General features: G+C 43.3%; 1 protein-coding gene and 1 pseudogene across 1 annotated transcript in view; one reads left to right on the top strand and one right to left on the bottom strand.

Annotated features, from left to right (window-relative positions):
• The window catches only part of LOC124606574 (neural-cadherin-like), a 189692-nt gene that overhangs the window by 9138 nt on the left and 153654 nt on the right, over positions 1-26900 (top strand). The window contains exons 2-3 of the mRNA XM_047138559.1: positions 1895-2010; positions 16562-16744. Of these exons, the coding sequence (XP_046994515.1) occupies positions 1895-2010; positions 16562-16744 (299 nt within the window). The remainder of the gene's footprint in view (positions 1-1894; positions 2011-16561; positions 16745-26900) is intronic.
• LOC124607760 lies at positions 25465-25582 on the bottom strand (annotated as a pseudogene).

Raw genomic sequence — 26900 nt, 5'->3', positions numbered from 1 at the left:
GCCGCGACACCAGCTAAAACACCTACTTGGGCATCATTTGTTGCACGTCGTGGTTGACTTTTCACATGTGGCTGAACATTTCTTGTTTCATTAAATAACGTAACTATCCGGCGAACGGCCCGGACCCTTGGATGATGTCGTCCAGTATACCGAGCAGCATACATAGCACACGCCCGGTGGGCATTTTGATCACAATAGCCATACATCAACACGATATCGACCTTTTCCGCAATTGGTAAACGGTCCATTTTAACCCGGGTAAAGTATCACGAAGCAAATACCGTCCGCACTGGCGGAATGTTACGTGATACCACTTACTTATACGTTTGTGACTATTACAGCGCCATCTATCACAAAGCGAAAAAAGTGGTCCAACTAAAACATTCATATTTCTTTACGTACTACACGAATATGTAATAAAAAAATGCGGGTTCCTATTTTAACAAAACGCAGTTGATATCCGTTTGACCTATGGCAGCGCCATCTAGCAGGTCGATCGTAGCGCCATCTGGTTTCCCCCTTCAAGCTAGACAAGTTTCATTCTTTGTAGTTTTTTCGTTTGACGCTTATTTCGTGAGATATTTGGCCCGGTCACGATCAATGAACTGATTCCAGGGCTTCCTCCTTACTTGTTACAAATTATTTTAGTTACATTGATAAACCTCCCATCGGATATCCTCAGCTGAGGCTACATCTGTTCTCAACAGTCAGAGTTACTACCCTTGCAATTACGTGGCATACGTTTTGCTGTTAGCAGTTACAACACAATATGCAACATCTGCACAGCTGTACTTCATACCAGAATTTTATGAAAGCGCAACAGCATTTCCATCACATTATGATGATTTTGAAGTAATAGCTCTAAACCTTTAAGAATTAAAAAATTGTCCTGAAGTACCAGCAGCACCTATATAGCGACGTGTCTGTCTTTTTGCCGATGATACAAGTATAGCTATCATACCCAACAGACAAGAATTAACTGGTGAAATTGTAAACTACGTTTTTCAGAAAATCATTAAACTTTGACAAAACACAGTATATACAGTTCCACACAGTAAATGGAATGACACCATTAATAAATGTAGACTTCGATCAGAGTAGAATATTCAAAATTTCTAGGTGTATGTATTGATGAGGGCTTGAACTGGAAAAAACACACTGAAGATCTGCTGAAACGTTTGAGTTCAGCTACTTATGCTATTAGGGTCATTGCAAATTTTGGCGATACACATCTGAGAAAATTAGCTTACCACGCCTATTTTCATTCTCTGCTTTCGTATGGCATCATATTCTGGGGTAACTCCTCATTGAGTAAAAGAGTGTTCATTGCACCAAAGCGTGTAATCAGAATAATTGCTGGAGCTCATCCAAGATCATCCTGCAGATATTTAAAGAGCTAGTGATCTTCACTGTAGCCTCACAATATACATATTCATGTACGAAATTTGTTATTAACAATCCGAACGAATGCAAAAGTAATAGCAGTGTACATGGCTACAACACTAGGAGAAAGGATGATCTTCGCTACTCAAGGTTAAATCTAGCTTTGGCTCAGAAGGGGGTAAATTATGCTGCCACAAAAGTCTTTGGTCACTTACCTAATAGCATCAAAAGTCTGAAAGATAGCCGTATGGCGTTTAAAAGGAAATTAAAAGATTTTCTTAATGGAAACTACTACTCATTAGATGAATTTTTGTACATAATAAGTGGGTAATTTCCCCAACCACCACAAAAAATTTAAAAAAATAAAAATATTAAGTGTCATGTAATATTTTGTGTAATGTAATATCTTGTATACACACCTTTTACGAACCTGACACGTTCCACATCATTACGAAGTGTCGTATTCATGATCTGTGGAACAAGTACTAATCTAATCTGTTTCCGTGTGCAGTCGGCGCGGTCCGGTACCAGATTGCGGCGGGAGACGAGCTGGGCGCCTTTGCAGTGGACGCCGCCACGGGTCGGGTCACCGTGGCCGGCAAGCTGGACTTCGAGGCTCGGCCAGAGGTGAGTTCTCTCTTCAGCCTCCTTCCAACGTTCTTACAAGGCGAGTTTGCAGTACGTCCGTGGTCCGCACTTTCAGGGGTAATCTTCAGAGGTAAAACTGGCAACTACGTGGAAAGCTTTCTGCTGCAGTTGGTAGTTTTATCTCTGAAGACTGCTCCTGCAGATAGGGAACAAAAGTTGGTAAATAGTTTCATACATTGACTCCGGACTATGACGTCTAGTAGGCAGTACACATTCTGTGATTTATCGTTGAGGACAGACTGAAGAAAGGCAAAGGTGCAGTAACTAGCATTCACAGGTTTAAAGAAATCTTTTTTACAATCATGACTGAAATACACTCTTTGAAATTCTGAAGGTAGCAGGGATAAAATACAGGGAGCGAAAGGTGTTCTACAACTTGACCAAAAAATCTGACTGCAGTTGTAAGATTCGAAGGGCGTGAAAGGGAAGCAGTAGTTGAGAAAGGAGCAAGGCAGGGTTTGTAGCTTATCGCACATTGCTCAGTTTGTACACTGAGAAAGCGGTTAAGGAAACCAAGGAGAAATCTGACGTTTGTCGATGACATTGTAACTCTTTCAGAGACGGCAAAAGACTTGGGCGAGCAAATGAACGGAACTGTCTTGAAAAGAAAATGAATTGTAATGGAGTGCAGTCCAATTAAATCAGTCGATACCGAGTGAATTGCTGGCCGGTGTGGCCGAGCGGTTCTAGGCGCTTCAGTCTGGAATCGCGCGACCGCTACGATCGCAGGTTCGAATCCTGCCTCGGGCATCGATCTATGTGTTGTCCTTAGGTTAGTTACGTTTAAGCAGTTCTAAGTTCTAGGGGACTGATGACCTCAGATGGTAGTCCCATAGTGCTCAGAGCCACTTGAGCCCCAAGTGAATTAAATTAGGAAATGACACACTAAAAATAGTAAATGAGCTTTGCTATTTCGGTATCAAAATAAGTGTCGATGGCTGAAGTAAAGACGGTACAAAATCTAGAATGCAAATAGTATGAAAAATATTACCGAAAAACGGAACACGTTATCGTTGAATATGAAATGCTAGGAAGTAATATCGGTACATATCTGGCTGGTGTGCAGCATTTCACGAGAGTGAAACGTGAACGATAACACTACAGGCTGGAAGAGAACACAAACTTTTGAAATGTCGTATTACAGAAGGATGCTGAAGAAGAAATGGGTAAATCGCATAACTATTGAAGGGGTATTGAATCTCTAGTATATTGCCCGGATAATAGCGTTGATTTTGCCGCAGAAGATATTGACGTTACCAGAATGAGATTTTCACTCTGCAGCGAAGTGTGCGCTGATATGAAACTTCCTGTCAGATTAAAACTGTGTGCCGGACCGAGACTCGAACTCGGGACCTTTGCCTTTCGCGGGCAAGTGCTCTACCAGCTGAGCTACCCAAGCACGACTCACGCCCCATTCTCACAGCTTTACTTCTCCCAGTACCTCGTCTCCTAACTTCCAAACTTTCTCATTCTGGAAACATCCCCCAGGCTGTGGCTAAGCCATGTCTACGCAATATCCTTTCTTTCAGGAGTGCTAGTTCTGCATGGTTCGCAGGAGAACCTATAAAGTTTGGAAGGTAGGAGACGAGGTACTGGCAGAAGTATAGGTGTGAGGACGGGGCGTGAGTCGTGCTTGGGTAGCTCAGTTGGTAGAGCACTTGCCACGAAAGGCAGAGGTCCCGAGTTCGAGTCTCGTTCCGGCACACAGTTTTAATCTGCCAGGAAGTTTGATATTGACGTTGTAGACTCAGAGAGGTGCTTGGCATGGCAACTCACGATAGCAGGCGCTCCCCGCGACTGACGCCATTATAAGCAGCGACGAGAGTCCCATGAACGGAGCGTCCGCCTAGTGAAGACTGTTGGCACCGGCCTCGTGACGCGTTACTCGAAGCGAACTGCCCTCTACTAGACTGGACCACGGACTGCTGTGTGGACTATTAACTGCTTTACTGATAACGAGTTCCCGAAGTATCATGCGATTTTTGGTATTATTCCTCCACCATCAAGTTAGCTCACTCACATCCACTCAGATCGTTCAAGTTTAGAAAGCTTTATTCTGTGAGTTTTTAACTGTGAATTAACAAAACCTGTGCATGCAGGAACACATAGGTTGCAAGCAAGCATGTACAAAAGTGGCGGCAAGGATTCCTGCCATAGTTCGAGGGCACAGGACTCTAATCCAGCAAGCATTATGTGAAGGCTAATGAGTTTCTTAAACTTTGGAACAGCACTTAAGGGCAGAGTCACATAACGAGCTGGCGCTGCAACTCTTGCTACGAGCAGCGAAGCTGGTACAGCAGCCGTAGCCATTTCCACGTTTTCTTCTGTCGACAACTAATCCCATTCGCAGAAAACATTGTGTAACAGACTCAGACTGCTCAAAATTCACCCTGTTTCCATACCAAATAGTGGAAACGGTATTCAAATCGTTTGTTCCTTATTAGAGACTACGTTATGTAAACTCTGAATTCAGCGCCTCATAGAGCAGCCCCTGAGAATTCTGCATCCGTTCCAGATTCACATGACGCCATAGTTGTCCTCTGCCGGAGTGCCCACAGTGTGGTCGAACAGAACACCAATAGCAGTGTCCTCACAGATACACGTGGCTGCTCGAATTGTCACAGGCTCTGCCATTTCACCGCTGTCTGAGACAGCCACATAAGACGTCCTGTGGCACGGTGAAGACATAAACAAGAGAACATCATCTTGATACAGACCTCTTCCGCCACAACCTCAGTCAATGTTGATCACACTCGTCATTTTCGATGGCCCAGTTGAGAACGCCTACGCTCAGGTTGGCTCTCACCTAGTGCATCCAGCCAATAGGCATCTCATGAACTATAGCCGTAAGTGCATCCGCTTCCACTGTCGCTTTGAAATGACGACCCACTACAAGACCGTCGACAGAAAAATTAGATATTGTCGTCGCTTCAGGCCGTGCTCGAAACATCGACGCTTTTCAAGAGCACAGCATTCAGCTTGACGAATCGGTAAACACAATTTACTTGTGGTGCCTGCCGACGATCTTGACAGACAATGTGAAAAGTTCTCCTTTCGATCGGTACTTGGTTGCGTCACCAGTTAAGCGGCATACGTTGAACTGGAACCATCGGCCACTTCATTCGCGCCTGCCGAATACCCATCATACTTCACGACGCGTTTAAAATACGAGGGCAGTTCAATAAGTAATGCAACACATTTTTTTCTGAAACAGGGGTTGTTTTATTCAGCATTCAAATACATCAGGTTATTCCCCAATCTTTTAGCTACACAACACTATTTTTTAACGTACTCTCCATTTAATGCTACGGCCTTCCGCCACCTTGAAATGAGGGCCTGTATGCCTGCACGGTACCATTCCACTGGTCGATGTCGGAGCCAACGTCGTACTGCATCAATAACTTTGTCATCATCCGCGTAGTGCGTCCCACGGATTGCGTCCTTCATTGGGCCAAACATATGGAAATCCGACGGTGCGAGATCGGGGCTGTAGGGTGCATGAGGAAGAACAGTCCACTGAAGTTTTGTGAGCTCCTCTCGGGTGCGAAGACTTGTGTGAGGTCTTGCGTTGTCATGAAGAAGGAGAAGTTCGTTCTGATTTTTGTGCCTACGAACACGCTGAAGTCGTTTCTTCAATTTCTGAAGAGTAGCACAATACACTTCAGAGTTGATCGTTTGACCATGGGGAAGGACATCGAACAGAATAACCCCTTCAGCGTCCCAGAAGACTGTAACCATGACTTTACCGGCTGAGGGTATGGCTTTAAACTTTTTCTTGGTAGGGGAGTGGGTGTGGCGCCACTCCATTGATTGCCGTTTTGTTTCAGGTTCGAAGTGATGAACCCATGTTTCATCGCCTGTAACAATCTTTGACAAGAAATTGTCACCCTCAGCCACATGACGAGCAAGCAATTCCGCACACATGGTTCTCCTTTACTCTTTATGGTCTTCAGTTAGACAACGAGGGACCCAGCGGTAACAAACCTTTGAATATCCCAACTGGTGAACAATTGTGACAGCACTACCAACAGAGATGTCAAGTTGAGCACTGAGTTGTTTGATGGTGATCCGTCGATCATCTCGAACGAGTATGTTCGCACGCTCCGCCATTGCAGGAGTCACAGCTGTGCACGGCCGGCCCGCACGCGGGAGATCAGACAGTCTTGCCTGACCTTGCGGCGATGATGACACACGCTTTGCCCAACGACTCACCGTGCTTTTGTCCACTGCCAGATCACCGTAGACATTCTGCAAGCGCCTATGAATATCTGAGATGCCCTGGTTATCCGCCAAAAGAAACTCGATCACTGCCCGTTGTTTGCAACGCACATCCGTTACAGACGCCATTTTAACAGCTCCGTACAGCGCTGCCACCTGTCGGAAGTCAATGATACTATACGAGACGAAGCGGGAATGTTTGAAAATATTCCACAAGAAATTTCCGGTTTTTTCAACCAAAATTGGCCGAGAAAAAAAATGTGCTGCATTACTTATTGAACTGCCCTCGTATATCTTCACTTCAAGAAATAGGGTCCGATGAATTTTGCTACTGGGGGAGCTGTAGGTGTTGTAGATGGTTTCCCCAGATTGTTCAAGCCACAGCAGAGGACGTCGTACCCAAATAGGTGACCCGCTTCATCACCCTGGGCTGGTCCGAATCCCTTCCCCACGAACGACACCGTCAACCTTCGAACCCTGCACTCACTAATACATCAGCTGCAAGCCATCAGTGGCAGCCTATTCTGTTCAATGGCTCGGGGCGCGTGTCAGGTAGTAATTCCTATGCGACTTATGCCGCATACAGACCATTGGGGAGAGACACACGAAGCCATTTGCCAGGCGGCACCTATGCTAGTCAGGAATGTCCAGGGATATGTGCCGCCACGCAGGCGACACCGCTACAGAAATTTTCATTTTAGCCGACACCGCAATAAGTATTGAGGCATGTCCACGACAGAGCTGGCCCCCACCTCGGTGACGTGTGGCTGGTGGTCGTCGACACTATATACACTCCTGGAAATTGAAATAAGAACACCGTGAATTCATTGTCCCAGGAAGGGGAAACTTTATTGACACATTCCTGCGGTCAGATACATCACATGATCACACTGACAGAAACACAGGCACATAGACACAGGCAACAGAGCATGCACATTGTCGGCACTAGTACAGTGTAGATCCACCTTTCGCAGCAATGCAGGCTGCTATTCTCCCATGGAGACGATCGTAGAGATGCTGGATGTAGTCCTGTGGAACGGCTTGCCATGCCATTTCCACCTGGCGCCTCAGTTGGACCAGCGTTCGTGCTGGACGTGCAGACCGCGTGAGACGACGCTTCATCCAGTCCCAAACATGCTCAATGGGGGACAGATCCGGAGATCTTGCTGGCCAGGGTAGTTGACTTACACCTTCTAGAGCACGTTGGGTGGCACGGGATACATGCGGACATGCATTGTGCTGTTGGAACAGCAAGTTCCCTTGCCGGTCTAGGAATGGCAGAACGATGGGTTCGATGACGGTTTGGATGTACCGTGCACTATTCAGTGTCCCCTCGACGATCACCAGTGGTGTACGGCCAGTGTAGGAGATCGCTCCCCACACCATGATGCCGGGTGTTGGCCCTGTGTGCCTCGGTCGTATGCAGTCCTGATTGTGGCGCTCACCTGCACGGCGCCAAACACGCATACGACCATCATTGGCACCAAGGCAGAAGCGACTCTCATCGCTGAAGACGACACGTCTCCATTCGTCCCTCCATTCACGCCTGTCGCGACACCACTGGAGGCGGGCTGCACGATGTTGGGGCGTGAGCGGAAGACGGCCTAACGGTGTGCGGGACCGTAGCCCAGCTTCATGGAGACGGTTGCGAATGGTCCTCGCCGATACCCCAGGAGCAACGGTGTCCCTAATTTGCTGGGAAGTGGCTTTGCGGTCCCCTACGGCACTGCGTAGGATCCTACGGTCTTGGCGTGCATCCGTGCGTCGCTGCGGTCCGGTCCCAGGTCGACGGGCACGTGCACCTTCCGCCGACCACTGGCGACAACATCGATGTACTGTGGAGACCTCACGCCCCACGTGTTGAGCAATTCGACGGTACATCCACCCGGCCTCCCGCATGCCCACTATACGCCCTCGCTCAAAGTCCGTCAACTGCACATACGGTTCACGTCCACGCTGTCGCGGCATGCTACCAGTGTTAAAGACTGCGATGGAGCTCCGTATGCCACGGCAAACTGGCTGGCACTGACGGCGGCGGTGCACAAATGCTGCGCAGCTAGCGCCATTCGACGGCCAACATCTCGGTTCCTGGTGTGTCCGCTGTGCCGTGCGTGTGATCATTGCTTGTACAGCCCTCTCGCAGTGCCCGGAGCAAGTATGGTGGGTCTGACACACCGGTGTCAATGTGTTCTTTTTTCCATTTCCAGAAGTGTATTTCCCAAAGTGGTTCACTCAAATGTCACATCCATACTCTAAAAAGGTTGTTCGCCATAGGTGCTCCTCACAACTTGGTCTCTGACACTAGACCACACGGTCTTTAGCAGAAACAATAGCCCCTTTTCATACCACCACTAACAGTGAAGCCGTGTCCTCTGTCTGCATATTCAAAACACTATTGACCAAATCCATCGGTATTGCCAACATGGACTATGCCCTGTATGCTTTATCACACTATGAAATACGCAGTTCCAGGGCCGACCAGCAGCTTATGCAGTGAGCACCGCCGTGGGGGCCTGCTCATACGGTTGTTTGCCAGAATGGATTCTGGGCGTCGTCGCAGTCGGTGCCACACAATGTTTGACACAGAAGGGTAGCACACAAGTGAACTCCATCCTGCCTGCTGTACACTGATCTGGCAACAGCTCAGCCTTTCCCTGTATCATCTCCAGTTCAGTGACTCTTCCTACGGCGCTGCCCCCCGATTGCTTATATCTTCAAGCGTCCAGGCGTTCGTGTCTATGAACGCCCAGTTACTGTCGGAGGTCGAGATGGACAAGGAACCTCCGATCTCTTCACCAACAGGGGACGTGGTGCTCCCTGTGACTGACCTATTCACGCCACCTAGAGGCCAAAATACCTTTCCAAGCAGCGACCTGGAGCTTCAGTGATTGTTGATATTATCCTTGTGACGCACCCTCTACCAAATTGGACTATGGATTGCTATAAAATCAACGACTGGGCTGATAACGACAATGCGAAAACTTACTGACTTTCTGGTATCATTCTACCAGCATCAGGTTTACACGCTCACATCGACCCTGGTGATTCAGGTTTAGTAAACCTTTTAAAGTTGTTCTGTGGTTGAACCCTATTACATAGCAACCAAACAAGTGTCTTCAAAGGAATCGAACTGGGGAAAAAAGCAGATTTATGACACAACTTGACTAAAAGAAGGAATCAATTGATACACATCCTCAGACATCAAAGAAACTTTAGTTCGTTAATAGAGGGAAGTGTGTGTGTGTGAGTATGGGGAGGCGCAACAGATAAAAAACGTAAAGGAAGACTAAAACTTGATTAAAGTAAGCAGGTTCAAACATAGTTCTGCAGAGATGGAGGGTATGCTCGTGTGATCAGACACATGAAAACCAATTTACGGATTGGAGATAACAACAACAACGACGATGGCGACAAGGCATAGCACCAGCATGGCGAAATTTCGTTTCCCCATACAGATGAAATCGCAGCTGCAGACCCGGCACATTCTGCCACAATGCGGAAAAGTCTCAACATTGGTGAATTCGCTGCTTGCTAAAAAGCTGTATGCACTAAGTTATTCAAACATCTCTTGTACTACATCTGTGTTATGTACAAACACGACATTGTCATCGACAAAAGCCATTCTTTCCTCCCGTCTTTAATTAGTATTCAAACGAAACGTCCTCGGTTCCGGGTTCGAACCCCGCCACCGCTGAAATTTGGAAAAAATCATCAGCAGTGGCGGCCGAAGACTTTCAGCATAGGAAGAAACCCTTCATTCAGACTACGGCCTCGTCAAAGAGGGCGGAGGAGTGGACAGAAGGTCTGGACACTCTTGCCTTTTAGGTGGGAAACTGTCCCTAAAGGCAGAAGATTCATCAATAATCAACGGTATGACGACGCGGAAGGCAAAGGAACCACTGCATTGAAGCCACATAATGTGTATCCACCCGACATGTGGCCTGAAGTTGAAAAGTGTCGTGATGATCTCTGCGTTGGTAAAAGATTCCGACTAGTCCCGCTTTCAGATCTCCGTGAGTGGATTGCCAAGGGGAGGTAACCATGAGAAAAAACAGAATAACCAACGAAAGGATAACGTCCTACGAGTCGGGGCGTGGACACAGGATAATATGAACAGCGGCAGAAAATGGTATAACGGGAGTAGGATTCGTAATGAATAGGGAGGTAGGGTAGAGAGTGAGTTACAGTTCAGTGATAGAGTGGTTCTCATGAGAATCGACTGCAAACCAACATCGACAACGATAAGTAATGTATACATGCCATGTCACAAGCCGAAGAGATAGAGGAATTATATCAGGATAGTGAACGGGTAACTCTGTACGTAAAGGAAGATGAAAATCTAATAGTCATGGAGGACTGAATGCAGTTGTAGGAGAAGGAGTAGAAGAAAAGGTTACGGGAGAATATGAGCTTGGGACAAGAAATTAGAGAGGAGAAAGACTAAGTTCTGTAATAACCTTCAGCTAGTGATAGCGTATACTCTGTTCAAGAAACAGAAGAGGAGGAAAGGCTAGGAGGTACGGGAAGATTTCATTTAGATTACATTATGGTCCAGTAGAGTTTCCCGAAAGCAAATATTGGATTGTACGGGGTACCCTGGAGCAGATCACAATTTCGTAAAGATGAAGAGGAGGCTGAATTTCAGGAGACTAGCCAGAAAGAATCAATGCGTAAAGAAGTGGGATACGGAAGTATTAAGGAATGAAGCGGTACTACTGAAGTTCCCTGAGGCCAGAGATACTCAGAAAGGAATAACTCAGTAGATAAACCAGTTGAAGAATGGCATCTCTAAAAAGGGCAATCAGAGAAGTAGGAAAGAAAACCGTCGGTTCAAAGTATGTAACTGCGAAGAAACCGTAGGTAACAGAAGAAATACTTCAGTTGATCGATAAAAGAAGGACGTTCAAGTAAAGTCAGGAATACAAGCTCCTTAGGAATGAAAAAAATTCCAAGTGCAGGGAAGCTAAAGCGAAATGGTTGCATGAAAAATATGAAAATATCGATAACGAAGTGATTGTCGGAAGGACTGGCTCAGCGCATGGGAAAGTCAAAACAACCTTCTCTGGAACCAAAAGAAAGAGCGATGACATTAAGAATGCAGTAGGAATTCCACTGTTAAGTGCAGAGGGGACAGGGCATAGGCGGAAAGATATACTGAAGTCGTCTACGACGGGGAAGACTTGTCTGATGACGTGATAGAGGAAGACAGAGCAGTCGATGTAGAAGACGTTTGTGATCTAGTATTAGAACCAGATTTTAAAAGACCTTCGGAAGACAAGCTCAAATATGGCGAAAGGACTGATAACATCCCATCAAAATTTTTGAAATCATTGGGGAAGTGGCAACAAAACGACTATCCACGTTGGTGTGTAGAATGCATGAGTCTGGTGACATGCCATCTGACTTTCGGAAAAGCATCATCCAGACAATTCTGAAGATGGCAAGAGCTGACAAGTGCGAGAACTATCGCACAATCAGCTTAACAGCTCATACATCAAAGTTGCTTACAAGAATAATATACAGAAGGAGGGAAAAGAAAATTGAGGACGTGTTAAATGACGATCAGTTTGGCCTTAGGAAAGGTAAAGGCGCCAGAGAGGCAATTCTAACGTTACGGTTGGGAATGGACGCAAGATTAAAGAAAAATCAGGACACGTTCATAGGATTTGTTGACCTGGGAAAAGCGTTCGATAATGTAAAATGATCAAAGATGTAAGAAATTCTGAGAAAAATGGGGATAAGCTATAGATAGACGGGTGATGTACAACGTGAACAAGAACCACGAGGCAATAATAAGAGTGGAAGAGCATGTACCAAGTGCTCGGATTAAAAAGGGTGTAAGACAGGGATTTAGTCTTGCATACCTTCTATTCAATATATACATCGAAGGAGCAATGATGGAAACAAAAGAAATGTTCAACAGTGGAATTAAAATTCAAAATGAAAGGATACCGATGATAAAATTCGCTGATGAGGTTGGTATCCTCAGTGAAAGCGAAGAAAAATTACATTATCTGCTGAATGGATTGAGAGTAAATCGAAGAAAGATTAAAGTAACGAGAAATAGTAGGAATGAGAACGGTGAGAAAGTGAACATCAGGACTGGTGATCACGAAGTAGGTGAAGTTAAGGAATTCTACTACCTGTGCAATGACGGACAGAGCAAGGAGGACATACAAAGCAAACAAGCACTGACAAAAGGACGTGCTTGGCCAAGAGAAGTATACTAATATCAAGATCCTAGCTTAAGGAAGAAATTTTTGAAAATGTGATTTTGGAGGACAGCATTGTACGGTAGTGAAACATGACTGTGGGAAAACTATTCATGAAGAGACACGAAGCATTTCAATTCTGGTGGTACAGACGAATGTTGAAAATTAGGTAGACTGATAACGCAGGGAATGAGAAAGTTCTCCTGAGAACCAGTGAGGAAAAACAGTGATAAGAAGAAGGGACAGGATGGTGGGACATCAGTTAAGATAACTTCAATGGTACCAGAGGAAGCTTAGAGGGTAAAATTTTTGGAGGAAGACAGAGGCAGGAAAACATCCAGCAAATAATTGAGGAGGCAGGTTGCAAATGCTACTCCGATACCGAAAGGTTGACACAGGAGAGGAACTGCATTAAACCAGTCAGAAGACTGATGACTAGTAAAAAATCTTTAGTTGATTTGAAGCAGCACCGTCTGAGCGTTAGTTACCTACACGTTGCATAAATCATTTGCAAGATATCTAACAAACCAGCATGATTTGGATGCATGTGCTTCTAAGTTATCCATTTAGAGACAAATAGTGTAGGGGCATAAATTTAACGAAAATGAATGTATAAGTCTTTATCATAACTCATACTACAGGTGATTCACAAATATAACGACAAAGTATACATCTTGGTCTAATGTGCTACATATGCCACCAGTCTTCAACTCAATATACAACCATAGAGTAGGACTGATTCCATAAAAGACGATTTGAAGTTATATCTAAAATTTCCGTGGCTGCACGCCAATCATATGCTATCGAATAAGTGATTAAACGTTTTACGGTAATAGATAGAAAAGCTTTCTGAGCTTTTTAGAACGTAACTAATGAATTCTGAAAGTCATTTCTTTGTGCAGTGTGGAAATTTGAGACCGTCTTGATTGCTGAGTGGTCAGCGCGGCTGACTGCGATGTGGAGGACCCAGGTTCGTTTCTCGGTACTGGCATGGGTATGTCCCTGGTTGGAGTACTGGAACAGGGTGCACTAGCGCCTCGTGGTATTACCTGACCGAGTAGTTGTAGCTCCAGATCACGAAAACTGACAACGGCCGGGAGAGCGTTGTGCTAGCCCCACAACCTCCACATCGCACCATATGTCATGACCGGCAAGGGTGTCGGTCGGTACCCATTGGCCGACGGAGCTGGTGGACGGAACTTACGTTTTGCGTTGAAACAAGGGCATTACTATTCTTCTTAGATGGTGTTAGATAACTTACGACGAATTTCACTACCGATATACGAGGTGCGACAATAAAGTAATGAGACTGATGTGAAAAAAAATGTTGCTTGCTGTTTTAGTCAAGTTTAGTGTTCTCTCCTTCAAAATAGTTCCCTTCTGATTGCACACACTTTTTCCAGCGCTTCTGCCACTGATGGAAACATTTCTGGAACTCATCTTCTGTAATATCCTCCAAGACCCTCGTCACAGCTTTTTCGACACCTTGTGTTGCTTGAAAATGGTGTCCTTTGACCGCCGTTTTGACTCTTGAATACAGAAAAAAGTCGCACGGAGCGATATCTGGTGAATAAGGTGGTTGTGGTAATACTGTAATTTGTTTTGAGGTTCAAAATTCTGTACTGACAGACCAGTATGGGATGGCGCATTATCGTGATGCAGAATCCAATTATCAGCAATGTTGGCACGGACACGAAGAACTCTTTTACGAAGTCTTTCTAAAATTTCTTTGTAGTAATATTGGTTAACCGTTTGTCCAGGAGGCACCCACTCTTTATGAACAATTCCCTTGGAAGCAAAGAAGCGCACAAGCATGTATTTCACTTTTGACTTTGACATGCGAGTTTTTTTTGGTCTGGGTGATCCCTTTGAGCACCATTGCTAACTCTGGCATTTTGTCTCTGAATCGTACTGAAAAAACCAACTTTCATCACCAGTGATAACACGGCTCAACAATTCTGGATTGATTTCCATTTGCTCTAACAGATCGGCTGCCACATTTTTCCTTGTTTCTCGCTGTTGTGATGTGAGATTTTTGGAGACCATTTTTGCACAAATCTTTCTCATACCACGATCTTCAGTTATTGTTAGGCGTACCGGTTTTCGATTGATGTTCAGTTCTTCTGCAATCATTTTCACGGATAATCTTGGATCAGATCGTACGAGTTCACGCACCCTGGCCAAGTTGACATCCGTCCGTGAGGTTGATGGTCGTTCACTGCAGTCTTCATCAACATTCGTTCTGCCTTCACTAAACATTTTATGCCAACGAAAAACTTGAGCTCTTGAAATAACCTCCTCTCCAAAAGACTTCTGTAGCTTACCGAAAGTTTTCGTCTCGTTTTCCCCCAATTTAACGCAAAAATAAATGGCATACCGTTGCACAATATTATGCGGTTCCATTTCCGTGACGAGACATGTTAGCTTATTACAGCACAACTCACGACTGAGCAGTTGCATCGATGGGCTGCTTGGACTAGAAGCAGCTTATAGACCAAGGTCAAAGATATTGTACCCATGGAAGCCTGCCGGGTTGCCACATCTTGCGAAGAAAATCAGTCTCATTACTTTATTGTCGCACCTCGTATGTGTATTCTAACTTATGTACTTAGATGACTACTGCTCATAGCCGGCCGGGGTGACCGAGCGGTTCTAGGCGCTACAGTCTGGAGCCGTGCGACAGCTACGTTCGCAGGTTCGAATCCTGCCTCGGGCATGGATGGGTGTGATGTGCTTAGGTTAGTTAGGTTTAAATAGTTCTAAGTTCTAGGGGACTGATGACCTGAGAAGTTAAGTCCCATAGTGCTCAGAGCCATTTGAACCATTTTTGAACTGCTCATATTATCCTCGCTGCACCCTTTCCTAGTGACAGTTTACTCCCTAAAATTATCACAGAACATAAAATATTCTGATGTAGAAATCAAGGTCAAATTACACATGTAGAAGCTAAGTGAGCACTTACTATGTACCTACATGTTTAATTTGGCGTTGATACCTACATCGAAATATTTTATGTTCTGAAGATGGCAGTAGCCGAAACCGGTAATAGCGGAGTGTGAAAGTTTGTGTGATCAAGACAGACCTATTAAATAAAGTGCCACAATATGATCATGGACTCATTTTCCGACTGTCTTCAATTGATAAATTACGACAGAAGATGTTAACGAATATGCAAAATACGGTAAGATGCTTCTTTATATGTTTGAAAATTAAAAATTACGGGAAGAGCACAAATTGATAACCTTAAGTGTCAAAGAAGGGAATACTACGATTCTTTAATTTCAGATTTTCACTTTGCAGTAAAATAAAGTGCTACAATATGTTCACGCACTCATTTTCAGACTTTATGTCTTCAGTTGATGAATTATGACACAAGACGTTAACGGGTGAAAATATCCAAAATACATTAAGATACTGCTTTATTTGTCCGGAAATTGGAAATTACGGAAAGAGCACAAATTTATAACCTTGAGTGTCAGAGAAGCAGAATAGGACGATTCTTTCATTTCAAATTTTCATTTTGATGTACAGCCAAACATTTACAGCGTACATCTCTATTAACTGACTCCTGTCAGCTGATTTTTATGTTTTGCTGTTATTCTGTTTCTCCTGAATGTATAGGTATAGTAATTAAACCTTATAAACAATGACCAACCACAAACACATAAAAGCGTTAGTCAACAGTGGAAATACGTTTAAGTTGGGGAATAGTAGTTCTGGAGTCTTTAAATGATTATTTTTAAATTTTGTGAGTAACTTACATTTCGTACACAGTCATATTTCGAATGTAGCTTTCCAGAATGCAGTTTGGCACACTTAGACTTAATATACATCTGTGCAATGCACCGATAATTATGTGATAAGTACCATTCTGGATTATAGCGTGCCAGACGCAATGACAGTGCTTCGTTACATGTTTTTTTCAAACTGGAGAAACCATTTGCATAGGTGTATCTAAACATTCTTTGGGAAATGTTATCATTAGCGTGTTTCGGTACGAGCAGTTTGAGTTGCGGTTGTTATAACCGACACCGTAGGCTCAAATGAGTTGCTCAAGCTACTCTAGCCACCTGAATCGCCTCGGTGTCGCCTGCCCGCAGTACGAGCTGCAGCTGCGCGCCACAGACGCGACGCGCGGGTTGCCCGACGGGCAGGGGCAGGCGCGGCTGGTGGTGCGCGTGGCGGACGCCAATGACCTGCCGCCAGCGTTCCGGCGCACCGTCTACCACGCCGAGCTGCAGGAGGAGGAGGACCCCAGCAGGCTGCCCATCAGGATCCTCACGGTGAGTCAGCTATTAATCAACACAGCTTGAGACAAACTGCAACTCCAGGAAGGATAGCAAATATCCAAATTTTAGCTTTTGTGTATGTACAATACAGCAGGAAGAAAATATTTTATCAGGGGAACATCAGCAACTGAAGAACATATTAATGGAATAACATATCCGTCTCAGTTGCCAATAATTTCTTATTTATTGCACGACCGGTTTCCAAGCCCAAAGCTTCATCTTCAGGTGCCATCAGATAATTACGACGATATAAATTTTAGGCAGTTGGGCCAGTCAACCATGGGAGGTCACATCCATGTCAAATAAACACATGAGAGCGTAGCACCAGCAACTGTGCTGTCAACGGGGGGGAGGGGGGGGCGAAGAGGGGGTGGGGGAGGGAGGGCTTGGAGATGAAACTTTAGGTTTGAAAACCGGTCGTGCCCAAATTAAAAGTCACTGGCAGCCAAAGTGGATTTTTTATTCTAACAATAGTAGGAAGAACAAGAGTAAATTTCTAGGTGATTTAGTACACAGAACTTGCGGTGGTATAAGCTGCCTGTTGCATTAGGGGTTGGAATTCTGTTGCTGTGTCGCGCTAGCTTGTGCAGATTCCTTAACCTACGAAATCCAGCGGACCGCGATCTTCTTTTTAATGCTCAAGCTCATCTGACTCCAACTACATTTTCACTTCTACGCCCTGTCGCACAATGGATACACACTCCTCTCTTTATACTACATGTGCTACAACATCAGGTATTAAAAACTACTAAAACGATCAAGGTCGCCACAAGGTTCTGAAACCACAAAACAAGTGTCAGGATAGGACTGTTTCATTACAGTAGTCACGCGCAACTACAGCACACCACATTTGATTTTAAGAAGCACTAATCAAATCTTACGCTAATTATCTACACTAAAACGTCTAGGACACAAACTGTTCCTGGATAGGAGAAACCAACGCCAATGAAGCAAGGTAACTGATATACATCTCACCAACGCTGTACACTACTACACTCAGATCCATCCGCCAACTCAGGAGGTTTGATGAAGAAGCCTTGTGCTCCAGACTGGCTCGTATAACAGAAGTTTGGGCCAGCTGTTCAGGGCCACTACCTCCCTCCACGCTGCTTTAGATTTTAATATCGTTTTATAATAAGTGCGGTTGTAAAGAAAGTAATCTTACCAGATGATTTGGTGAAAGACAGACCGTCTTTCCCTACATGTCTCGAATACACGAAATAATTTGTATAATAAATAGGACATACACAGATTGAACGAAGGACTGACTTGTTCACTGAATTTTCTGGCTGACTCCAGTATTTTTTAAGCACGCAAGACTAGATACATTTTTGCCTCGAGCAACCCAGCCATTCAACGTCTTTTTAGCTTTACGTTAGTTGGTTAGCTGAATGCGCCATAAAGCAGCCGAACTCACCCTTCCACAAAGGGCTGTTGTGTGTCTCTTCAAAGACGCGCCAAGCCTGGTGGGCCACTTTGCACTCTAGCATCCACCCTTACTCCAATTTTCATCACAATCACAGGATCTGACAGTAATCTTGCTATCTCCTTGTTTATTTGCTCTGTTACATTACAAGCTTCCAACTCAGCCATTAGCAGTTGCTACAGTCCAACTAGGCATCAAATAGAATCATACGGACATGCCAATTCATGTTGCTTTTCCTCTGTGACAGTTCATCTATCGTGGTGACTAGCAAAAGTGCAGTCCCACGGCAACAAAATGTTTTCAACGGATGAGAAATCTGGAAGCCGTATTGCTTAGGGCGACAATGAAACATGTCTCGAGCTGGGACACGCCAGCACAGGCAACATGAGGTCTCGCTTCATCTTGTTTAAAGATTATATCACTGAAGCCTCGAAAACAGATCACAGCCTTAAGACTACTGCTGTCCAAACTACCTACTATGTGAACTAGACTGACCATGTTGTGTACCTATTGGCACTCCATTCTTTCAAGCCATATGTAGGCCTGTATCACGGTGACAACTGCATTTACGACAGCATGAATAATGGGTACTTGTCTGAGGAGACATCGTGGTTCAGTTCTATGTCTAGAGTCGTCGTTGCCGGGACTAGTATCGGTGGACCTCTTTCTTGTGCGACGTTCAGGGAAGAAGCAAGAATAGTCCCCCTGATGACAGTGTATGGTGCTGCAGAAGTTGTCATAGTCGCACTATCCGACAGGGTACTTTACTTCCTCCAAAGAATCCTATTCCCTGAGGCATGACGTAGCTATAAGCCTTCAGGCCTGAGCAAACAATATCTCGGTCGTCCCGGGCGCCAGCCGCTTGAGGCGGTTCGAGATCCTGCGTGACGTTAGATCTCAAACAACGCGAGCGGAAACATTGCGGAACGATGAACAGCGGTATCGATATGTCACCGTCATACCGCTGTCAAATTCCCACACTTGCTGGCAAGTATATCTCCAGTTTTTTTTTTTTTAAAGTCATCGATCTTTTTTAATTCAACATTCTGGCGGCTACAGCTGTTATCAGTGTACCAGTGTTTCACATTTGCGATGACTTATCTCTCATTTACGTTAACCTGTGATCATACACACTTAAATATGTTACCTAGACAAATTTATTCCCTAAATTTCATATTTGATTACCCTACGTTAACTATTTTTTGATGTGAATTTTTTCCGTCAGGTTATCAGTTTAGCATTTATTTCAAAGAAATTAAATACAGCTCGAGAACAATCACGAATACAAGAGAAAAGAACAAAATTCTTTCAAACTCTAGAGTGCATAGGAACATAATCCAGAGGAAACAATTTTTAAATTCCTAACACTGTGTTACAAAATTTATGTGAAATAAATAGCTGTGGCCACAAAACATTGTTAATTACAAAGGCTGTTACAGACGAGCAAAACCACGCTCTCAGGCCTGCCTCATACCAGCAGCTGCACCGGCTGTTTTCTGAACACACTGATTACAGTTTGGTACAGCAAAATTCAAAAACAACAGACGAGTGTATATGTAATATCAAACAATTATTTCAGAAACCCACAAGCCACCTCGAGTTCTGGATTGCAACACAGCACCAGTAACATTAATTAATAAAGTATTTTCAAAAATAGGAAACGTTTAATGCCCAAGTTTAAATGAAATATACACGGCGTCAGCTAATGGCGCTGCACTGTTACTCAGCTGTCAATTTACTTGAAAAGGCAACACATAGACACCAGCAACAATCGTCCAATAGCAAACAATTAGAGAAAGGTTGTTTTGATAAGCTAATCGGCCAACGACTGCAAACTTAACGTTGTTAAACAAGAGTGTATTTTCGATAAATTCGCCACACTTACGATAACTTAATAAAATGGAAATCACACAAAAGATTTAAAAGGAGCTTTAAACAAATATGAAAACAAAACGCCTTTTTGAAAAAGCAACCACCGTATTGACATATCTAATTAACATAAGGCTAATACAGCCGAATGGTGTTAGGAGCAGGGCAAAATACACTACACAATCAAAACACAGACAACGAACCAAGTTTTAAAGAGTTACAGGTGCTCACCCATATCATATCGAAGCAAAGCTCACTTCTGTTCATCCATATAGATGATTTTTTAGGAGATCTTTGTATAATGCATTGGTGACAGTGTTCCCTCTAGGCATGTAATGCTCCAAAACGACGCCTTTTTCGTCCCAAAAGAGAGTCAGCATAACCTTCCCTGCTGATGGTTCTGTTCGAAACTTCTTTGGTTTTGGTGGTGAGGAATGGCGCCATTCCTTCCTCGCTCTCTTCGTTTCCGATTGGTGGAAGTGAACCCAGGTTTCGTCCCCAGTAACGATTCTTGCAAGGAAGCCATCACCTTCTCGTTCAGAGCGCCGAAGAAGTTCTTCACAAGCATCAACACGTCGTTCTCTCATTTCAGGAGTCAGCTGCCGCGGCACCCATCTTGTAGACACTTTGTGAAACTGGAGCACATCATGCACAATGTGGTGTGCTGACCCATAACTAATCTGTAAACATGCTGCATTGTCATTCAATGTCACTCGGCGGTTTCCCTTCACTATGGCTTCAACTGCTGCAATGTTCTGTGGAGTCACAGCTCGTTGTGCCTGACCTGGACGAGGAGCATCTTCCACTGAAGTCACACCATTTCCGAACTTCCTACTCCATTCGTAGACTTGCTCCTGTGACAAACATGCATCACCGTACTGAACCTTCATTCATCGATGAATTTCAATAGGTTTCACTCCTTCACTACACAAAAACCGAATAACAGAATGCTGTTCTTCCCTAAAGCATGTCGTAAGTGGGGCGGCTATCTTTATACAGATACTGCGACGGTATGTGTGCATCTGCACTATGCTGCCACCTTCAGGCCATTCTGCCCGCTGTTTGTAGCACGCTTACCAACTTCCAGGATAACGGGGCGAAATTTCGATTTGTTATTACAAATTTAAGGTTTTCATTTGACTCACCCTCGTATGTAAAAGATTTAGGAGATAATCTGAGCGGCCCTCTTAGATGGTTTGCAGATGATACTGTCATTTACCTACTTGTAAAGTATCAGAAGATCAAAACCAACTGCTAGATGACCTTGAGACGCTATAGAAATTGCCTATGGGAACTGTATCTAACAACAAGAAAGAATAATGACCCAGAAACACCCAAATTTTATAAAAACTACTGTGCTACATTAAGAAAGGTTATTAAAAAGTCCAGAAGCATGTGCATCATGTCTGAGATTAATACCTCAGACAAAAAAATCACAACAATTTGGAATATTATTACAAGGGAGACAGGGCAACCAAGAGTACAGGATGGCGGTAACACCATCAGAGCGAATGGAAACTTGATAAACAACAAGCTGGAAGTCGAAAACATTTTGAATACTCATTTTTTAAATGTTGTAGAGAAAATAGGATCTAAATGTTCATTAGAAGAAGCAAGGCAGTTAATGGAAGAGGCCTTACCCATTCCATTTGATACAATTGAAATTCGACCCACCTCTCCTTCTGAAATTAGGAAGATAATAAACTCTCTCAAGAATAAAAGCTCACATGGAATTGATGGCATCTCCAGCAGGATAATAATAGTTTGTTCCCAATAAATAAGTGGGATTCTTAGTCACATATGTAATAGCTCTCTGAAGCAGGGTATTTTTCCAGATAGACTGAAGTATGCCATTGTTAAACCACTGCATAAAAAAGGGGATACGTCTGATGTCAACAACTACCGCCCAATCTCTCTTCTGACTGCCTTATCTAAAATTCTTGAAAAAGTAATGTATTGTGGAGTAGCTTCACACATTTGTAAAAATAAAGTTTTAACAAAATGTCAGTTTGGTTTCCATAAGGGTTTTTCAACGGAAAATGCTATATATACTTTCACTAATGGAATATTAAATGCTCTGAGTAACCGGAAGTCACCTGTTGGGATTTTTTGTGATCTATCAAAGGCTTTTGATTGTGTAAATCATGGAATACTTCTAGATAAGCTCAAGTACTGTTGTATGAATGGGACAGTGCTCAAATGGTTTAAATCATACCTAACTGGAAGAAAAAAAACTCATCATTGAGTAAAAGAGTGTTCATTTCACAAAAGCGTGTAATCAGAATAATTGCTGGAGCTCATCCAAGATCATCCTGCAGACACTTATTTGAAGAGCTAGAGATCCTCACTGTAGCCTCACAATATATATATATATATATATATATATATATATATATATATATACTTATGAAATTTGTTATTAACAATCCGAACGAATTCAGAAGTAATAGCAGTGTACGTGGCTACAACACTAGGAGAAAGGATTATCTTCACTACTCAGGGTCAAATCTAACTTTGGCTCAGAAGGGGGTAAATTATGCTGCCACAAAAGTCTTTGGTCACTTACCTAATAGCATCAAAAGTCTGACAGATAGCCATATAGCATTTAAAAGGAAATTAAAAGAATTTCTTAATGGCAACTCCTTCTACTCATTAGATGAATTTTTGGATACATTAAGTGGGTATTTTCCCCAAACCCCACAAAAAAAATTTAAAATATTAAGTGACATGTAACATTTTGTGTAATGTAATATCTTGTATAGACACCTTTTATTAACCTGATACGTTCCACATCATTAGAAGTGTCGTATTCATGATCTATGGAAAAAGTACTAATCTAATCTGAATAATGAAAAGTGCGAGGTCATCCACATGTATAGAAAAGTAAATCCGTTAAATTTCGGTTACGCGATAAATCACAGAAATTTAAAAGTTGTCAGTTCAACTAAATACCTACGAAGTACAATTATTAACAACTTAAATTGTAGTGAAGGTATATCACAGACTGCGTTTTATTGCCAGAAAATTTATAGTACGCAACAGATCTACGAAAGCGACTGCTTACATCTCGCTAATTCGTTCTCTGTTAGACTGTTGTTGTGCTGTTTGGGATCCTTACCAGACAGGATTCACGGAGGGCATTGAATAAATCCAAAGAAGCGCAGTCAGTTATGTATTATTGCGAAATAGGGCAGAAAGTGTTACGAATATAACTCAAGGGTTGGTGTGGCAGTCGTAAAACAAAGGTCCTTTGCGTTGCGGCGAGACCTTTTCACAAAATTTCTATCACCATCTTTCTCCTCTGAATGTGAATAAATTTTACATTCGCCAACTTAGATGCGGATAAACAACCATCATAATAAAAGAAGAGGAATAAGAGCTCGTACAGAAAGATTTAAGTGATCATTTTTTCCACGTGCTGTTAGAAATAGTCTAAATGTGGTTCGCAGAACCCTCTGCCAAGCACTCAAGTGTGAACTGGAGTGTACTCATGTAGATGTAGACCTGCAATGGACGTACTACACAAGCTACTGAGCTTACTCATTTAAAAATCTCGAGCGCACGTAGGCTTCTATTTTTAAGGAAAGCAGATTTTCTCCGCTCTTTAATTAGGCCTGAAAACTGAGGAGCTCTAGCGCCATAAAGGGAATCCCTCCGCCAGTGGTTAGCAGCAGCCCGCTGAGCAGAGGGCGCCGCCAGTTTCGGCCCTCCCCTTTATGCCTAATGAAATGCCTCGTAACAAACAATTCCCAAGCAGCGGAAATCCCACCGCGTAATACAGGCTACGTTCCACCACCGCAAACGCGCCTGCTAATGCAGAAATAATTGAAATGAACGTCCAATGCTCTACTGCGTTCCTGAATTCTCGAAATTCCAATAAATACGTAGTTGAAATCTCGTGAATGCCACGAAAGATTATGCGCTCACGTAACCACACGTTTTAGTAAATTAGTATAATTAGGAATGCCTCCAGGAATTTGTAGATGGATTTAGTACAACTATGTACGTTACGAATTTTAGGAAATGAGGAAATTACTAAGTAAAGAAGCAGATGAGTGTTGATAACATAAAAAGAGTCATATCATTGGTAACTAGGAGATCAAGGGGAGTTGATCATACGCTTGATATGAATGGTTTCTGTTTCCGTACTATCTGACACCTTTGACGATAAGTGGAACGGTCTACCCGACGGGATGCCCTAGCCACACGACATTTTATTTCATTTCATTATAGTCGCCCTCGAGAAAGTAGATTGCACAAGGTCGCTGCTGACCTTGCAGTGTTGCCGCATCAGGTGCCAGCTAGTTTGTCGCCACAGTTCGCTCTTTGCGTGTTTTGTTATGCTTTAGTCCGTGATCTCGTTTTGCTTTACATATACACTGACGGAAACAAACTGCAACACCGAAAAATGATGTAGAGTAATGGAATTACCGGTATACATTTATCTAAGTTGAACATATGTGAGTGATTTTGTTTCCAATGGGCTCGCAGCTCGATATAAGTCGTGTAAAGACATTACGAATTAAGTCCAAAAAGCTGCTTCTTTTTTTTGAGATGTTTATTTAATCACGACAAGCCTGTTTCAGCACTATTGTCACCATCAGGCGATCTGAAAGTAATGATTTTATTATATACTATTTTCTAGGGCAGACGGTAGCGTATTTGTCATATATGAGATTGACAACCATACATTTATGAAATTCTTAACTTACCTATAACATCGCTGGTTAGTCACCTAAGCGTTTTTATTACGTCTTTTAAAGTTATTTTATGACTTAGCTTTCATAGACCATATTTGTTGGAAATTATAGCCTGAATTTTATTTGTTGTGTATGACAATTTTTTTGTTTGACGTTTAACCAACGTTGTTATAAGTTTACATCAGAGCAGTTACTTACCGATTTCCCTTAGTTACCGTGTTTATTTTTATCTGTGAATGTGTGACTGGTTTGGCTTAGCTTATGTCTTTGATTGTTTATCCTTTTTCATGATCGATGATTAGAATAAAGTTTTCTGTATAGTGTTTATGTTTTGGATCTAACTGCTCGTTGAGTATTTGTCGTGGATATTTGTGTGCATGTGCGTACACTTCGAACTCTTCCAGAATATTGAGTAAGCCACCTTTAGGTGTTATATGCAAAATTTGGATTACATTGCAAGATGACAGGTTAATGAAAGCGTGAGATGACCCATTGCAAGTGCGAAAGAATAAAAATCTCCTTCACGCCGTGAAGACCCAACGCTACCCACCGGCCGCGGTGTCATCCTTTGCCCACAGCCGTCACCGGATGCGGATATGGAGGGGCATGTGGTTGGCACACCGCTCTCCCGGCCATATGTCATTTTCCGAGACCGGAGCCGCTACTTCTCAATCAAGTAGCTCCTCAGTTTGCCTCACAATGGCTGAGTGCACTCAGCTTGCCAACAGCGCTCGGCAGACCGAATGGTTACATATCCAAGTGCTAGCCCAGTCCGACAGCGCTTAACTTCGGTGATCTGACGGGAACCGGTGTTACCACTATGGCAAGGCCGTTGGCGCAAATGCGAAAGGCTGGTGCATTAATAACCGGCTTAATCGCCACAATGTTGAATGTGAGCACGCATACATGCCTGTTGTATTTGGTCGGTCAATATAGGGATGGATAAGAGCTCAGATGGAAACGCAGTTCTAAGCAAAGAAGGATAAGCAGAAAGATGGAAGGAGTATATAGAGAGTCTATACAAGGGCGATGTTCTTGAGCACAATATTATAGAAATGGAAGAGAATGTAGATGAAGATGAAATAGGAGATATGATACTGCTTGAAGAGTTTGACAGAGCACTGAAAGATCTAAGTCGAAACAAGGCCCCGGGACTAGACAACATTCCATTAGAACTACTGACAGCCTTGGGAGAGCCAAGCCTAACAAAAGTCTAGCATCTAGTGAGCAAGATGTATGAGACAGACGAAATACCCTCAGACTTCAAGAAGAATATAATAATTCCAATCCCAAAGAAAGCAGGTGTTGACAGATGCGAAAATTACCGAACTATCAGTTTAATAGGCCAAGACTGCAAAATATTAACACGAATTCTGTACAGACGAATGGAAAAAGCCGACCTCGCGGAAGATCAGTTTGGATTCCGTAGAAATATTGGAACACGTGTGGCAATACTGACCCTACGACTTATCTTAGAAAATAGATTAAGGAAAGGCAAACCCACGTTTCTAGCATTTGTAGACTTAGAGAAAGCTTTTGACAATGTTGACTGGAATACTCTCTTTCAAATTCTGAGGTCGCCAGGGGTAAAATACAGGGAGCGAAAAGCTATTTATAATTTGTACAGAAACCAGATGGCAGTTATAAGAGTCGAGGGACATGAAAGGGAAGCAGTGGTTGGGAAGGGAGTGAGACAGGGTTGTAGCCTCTCGCCGATGTTATTCAATCTGTATATTGAGCAAGCAGTAAAGGAAACATAAGAAAAATTCGGAGTAGGAATTAAAATCCATGGAGAAGAAATAATATCTTTGATGACATTGTAATTCTCTCAGAGACAGCAAAGGACTTGGAAGAGCAGTCGAACGGAATGGACAGTGTCTTGAAAGGAGGATATAAGATGAACATCAACAAAAGCAAAACGAGGGTAATAGAATGTAGTCCAATTAAATCGGGTGATGCTGCGGGAATTAGATTAGGAAATGAAACGCTTAAAGTAGTAGATGAGTTTTGCTATTTGGGGAGCAAAATTACTGATGATGGTCGAAGTAGAGAGGATATAAAATGTAGACTGTGAATGGCAAGGAAAGCGTTTCTGAAGAAGAGAAATTTGTTAACATCGAGTATAGATTTAAGTGTCAGGAAGTCGTTTCTGAAA

This window comes from Schistocerca americana, chromosome 3, assembly GCF_021461395.2.
Source record: "Schistocerca americana isolate TAMUIC-IGC-003095 chromosome 3, iqSchAmer2.1, whole genome shotgun sequence".
NCBI lineage: Eukaryota > Metazoa > Arthropoda > Insecta > Orthoptera > Acrididae > Schistocerca > Schistocerca americana.
Note: the sequence above shows the minus strand (reverse complement) of the source record. Positions and strands in the feature narration are given on the sequence as shown.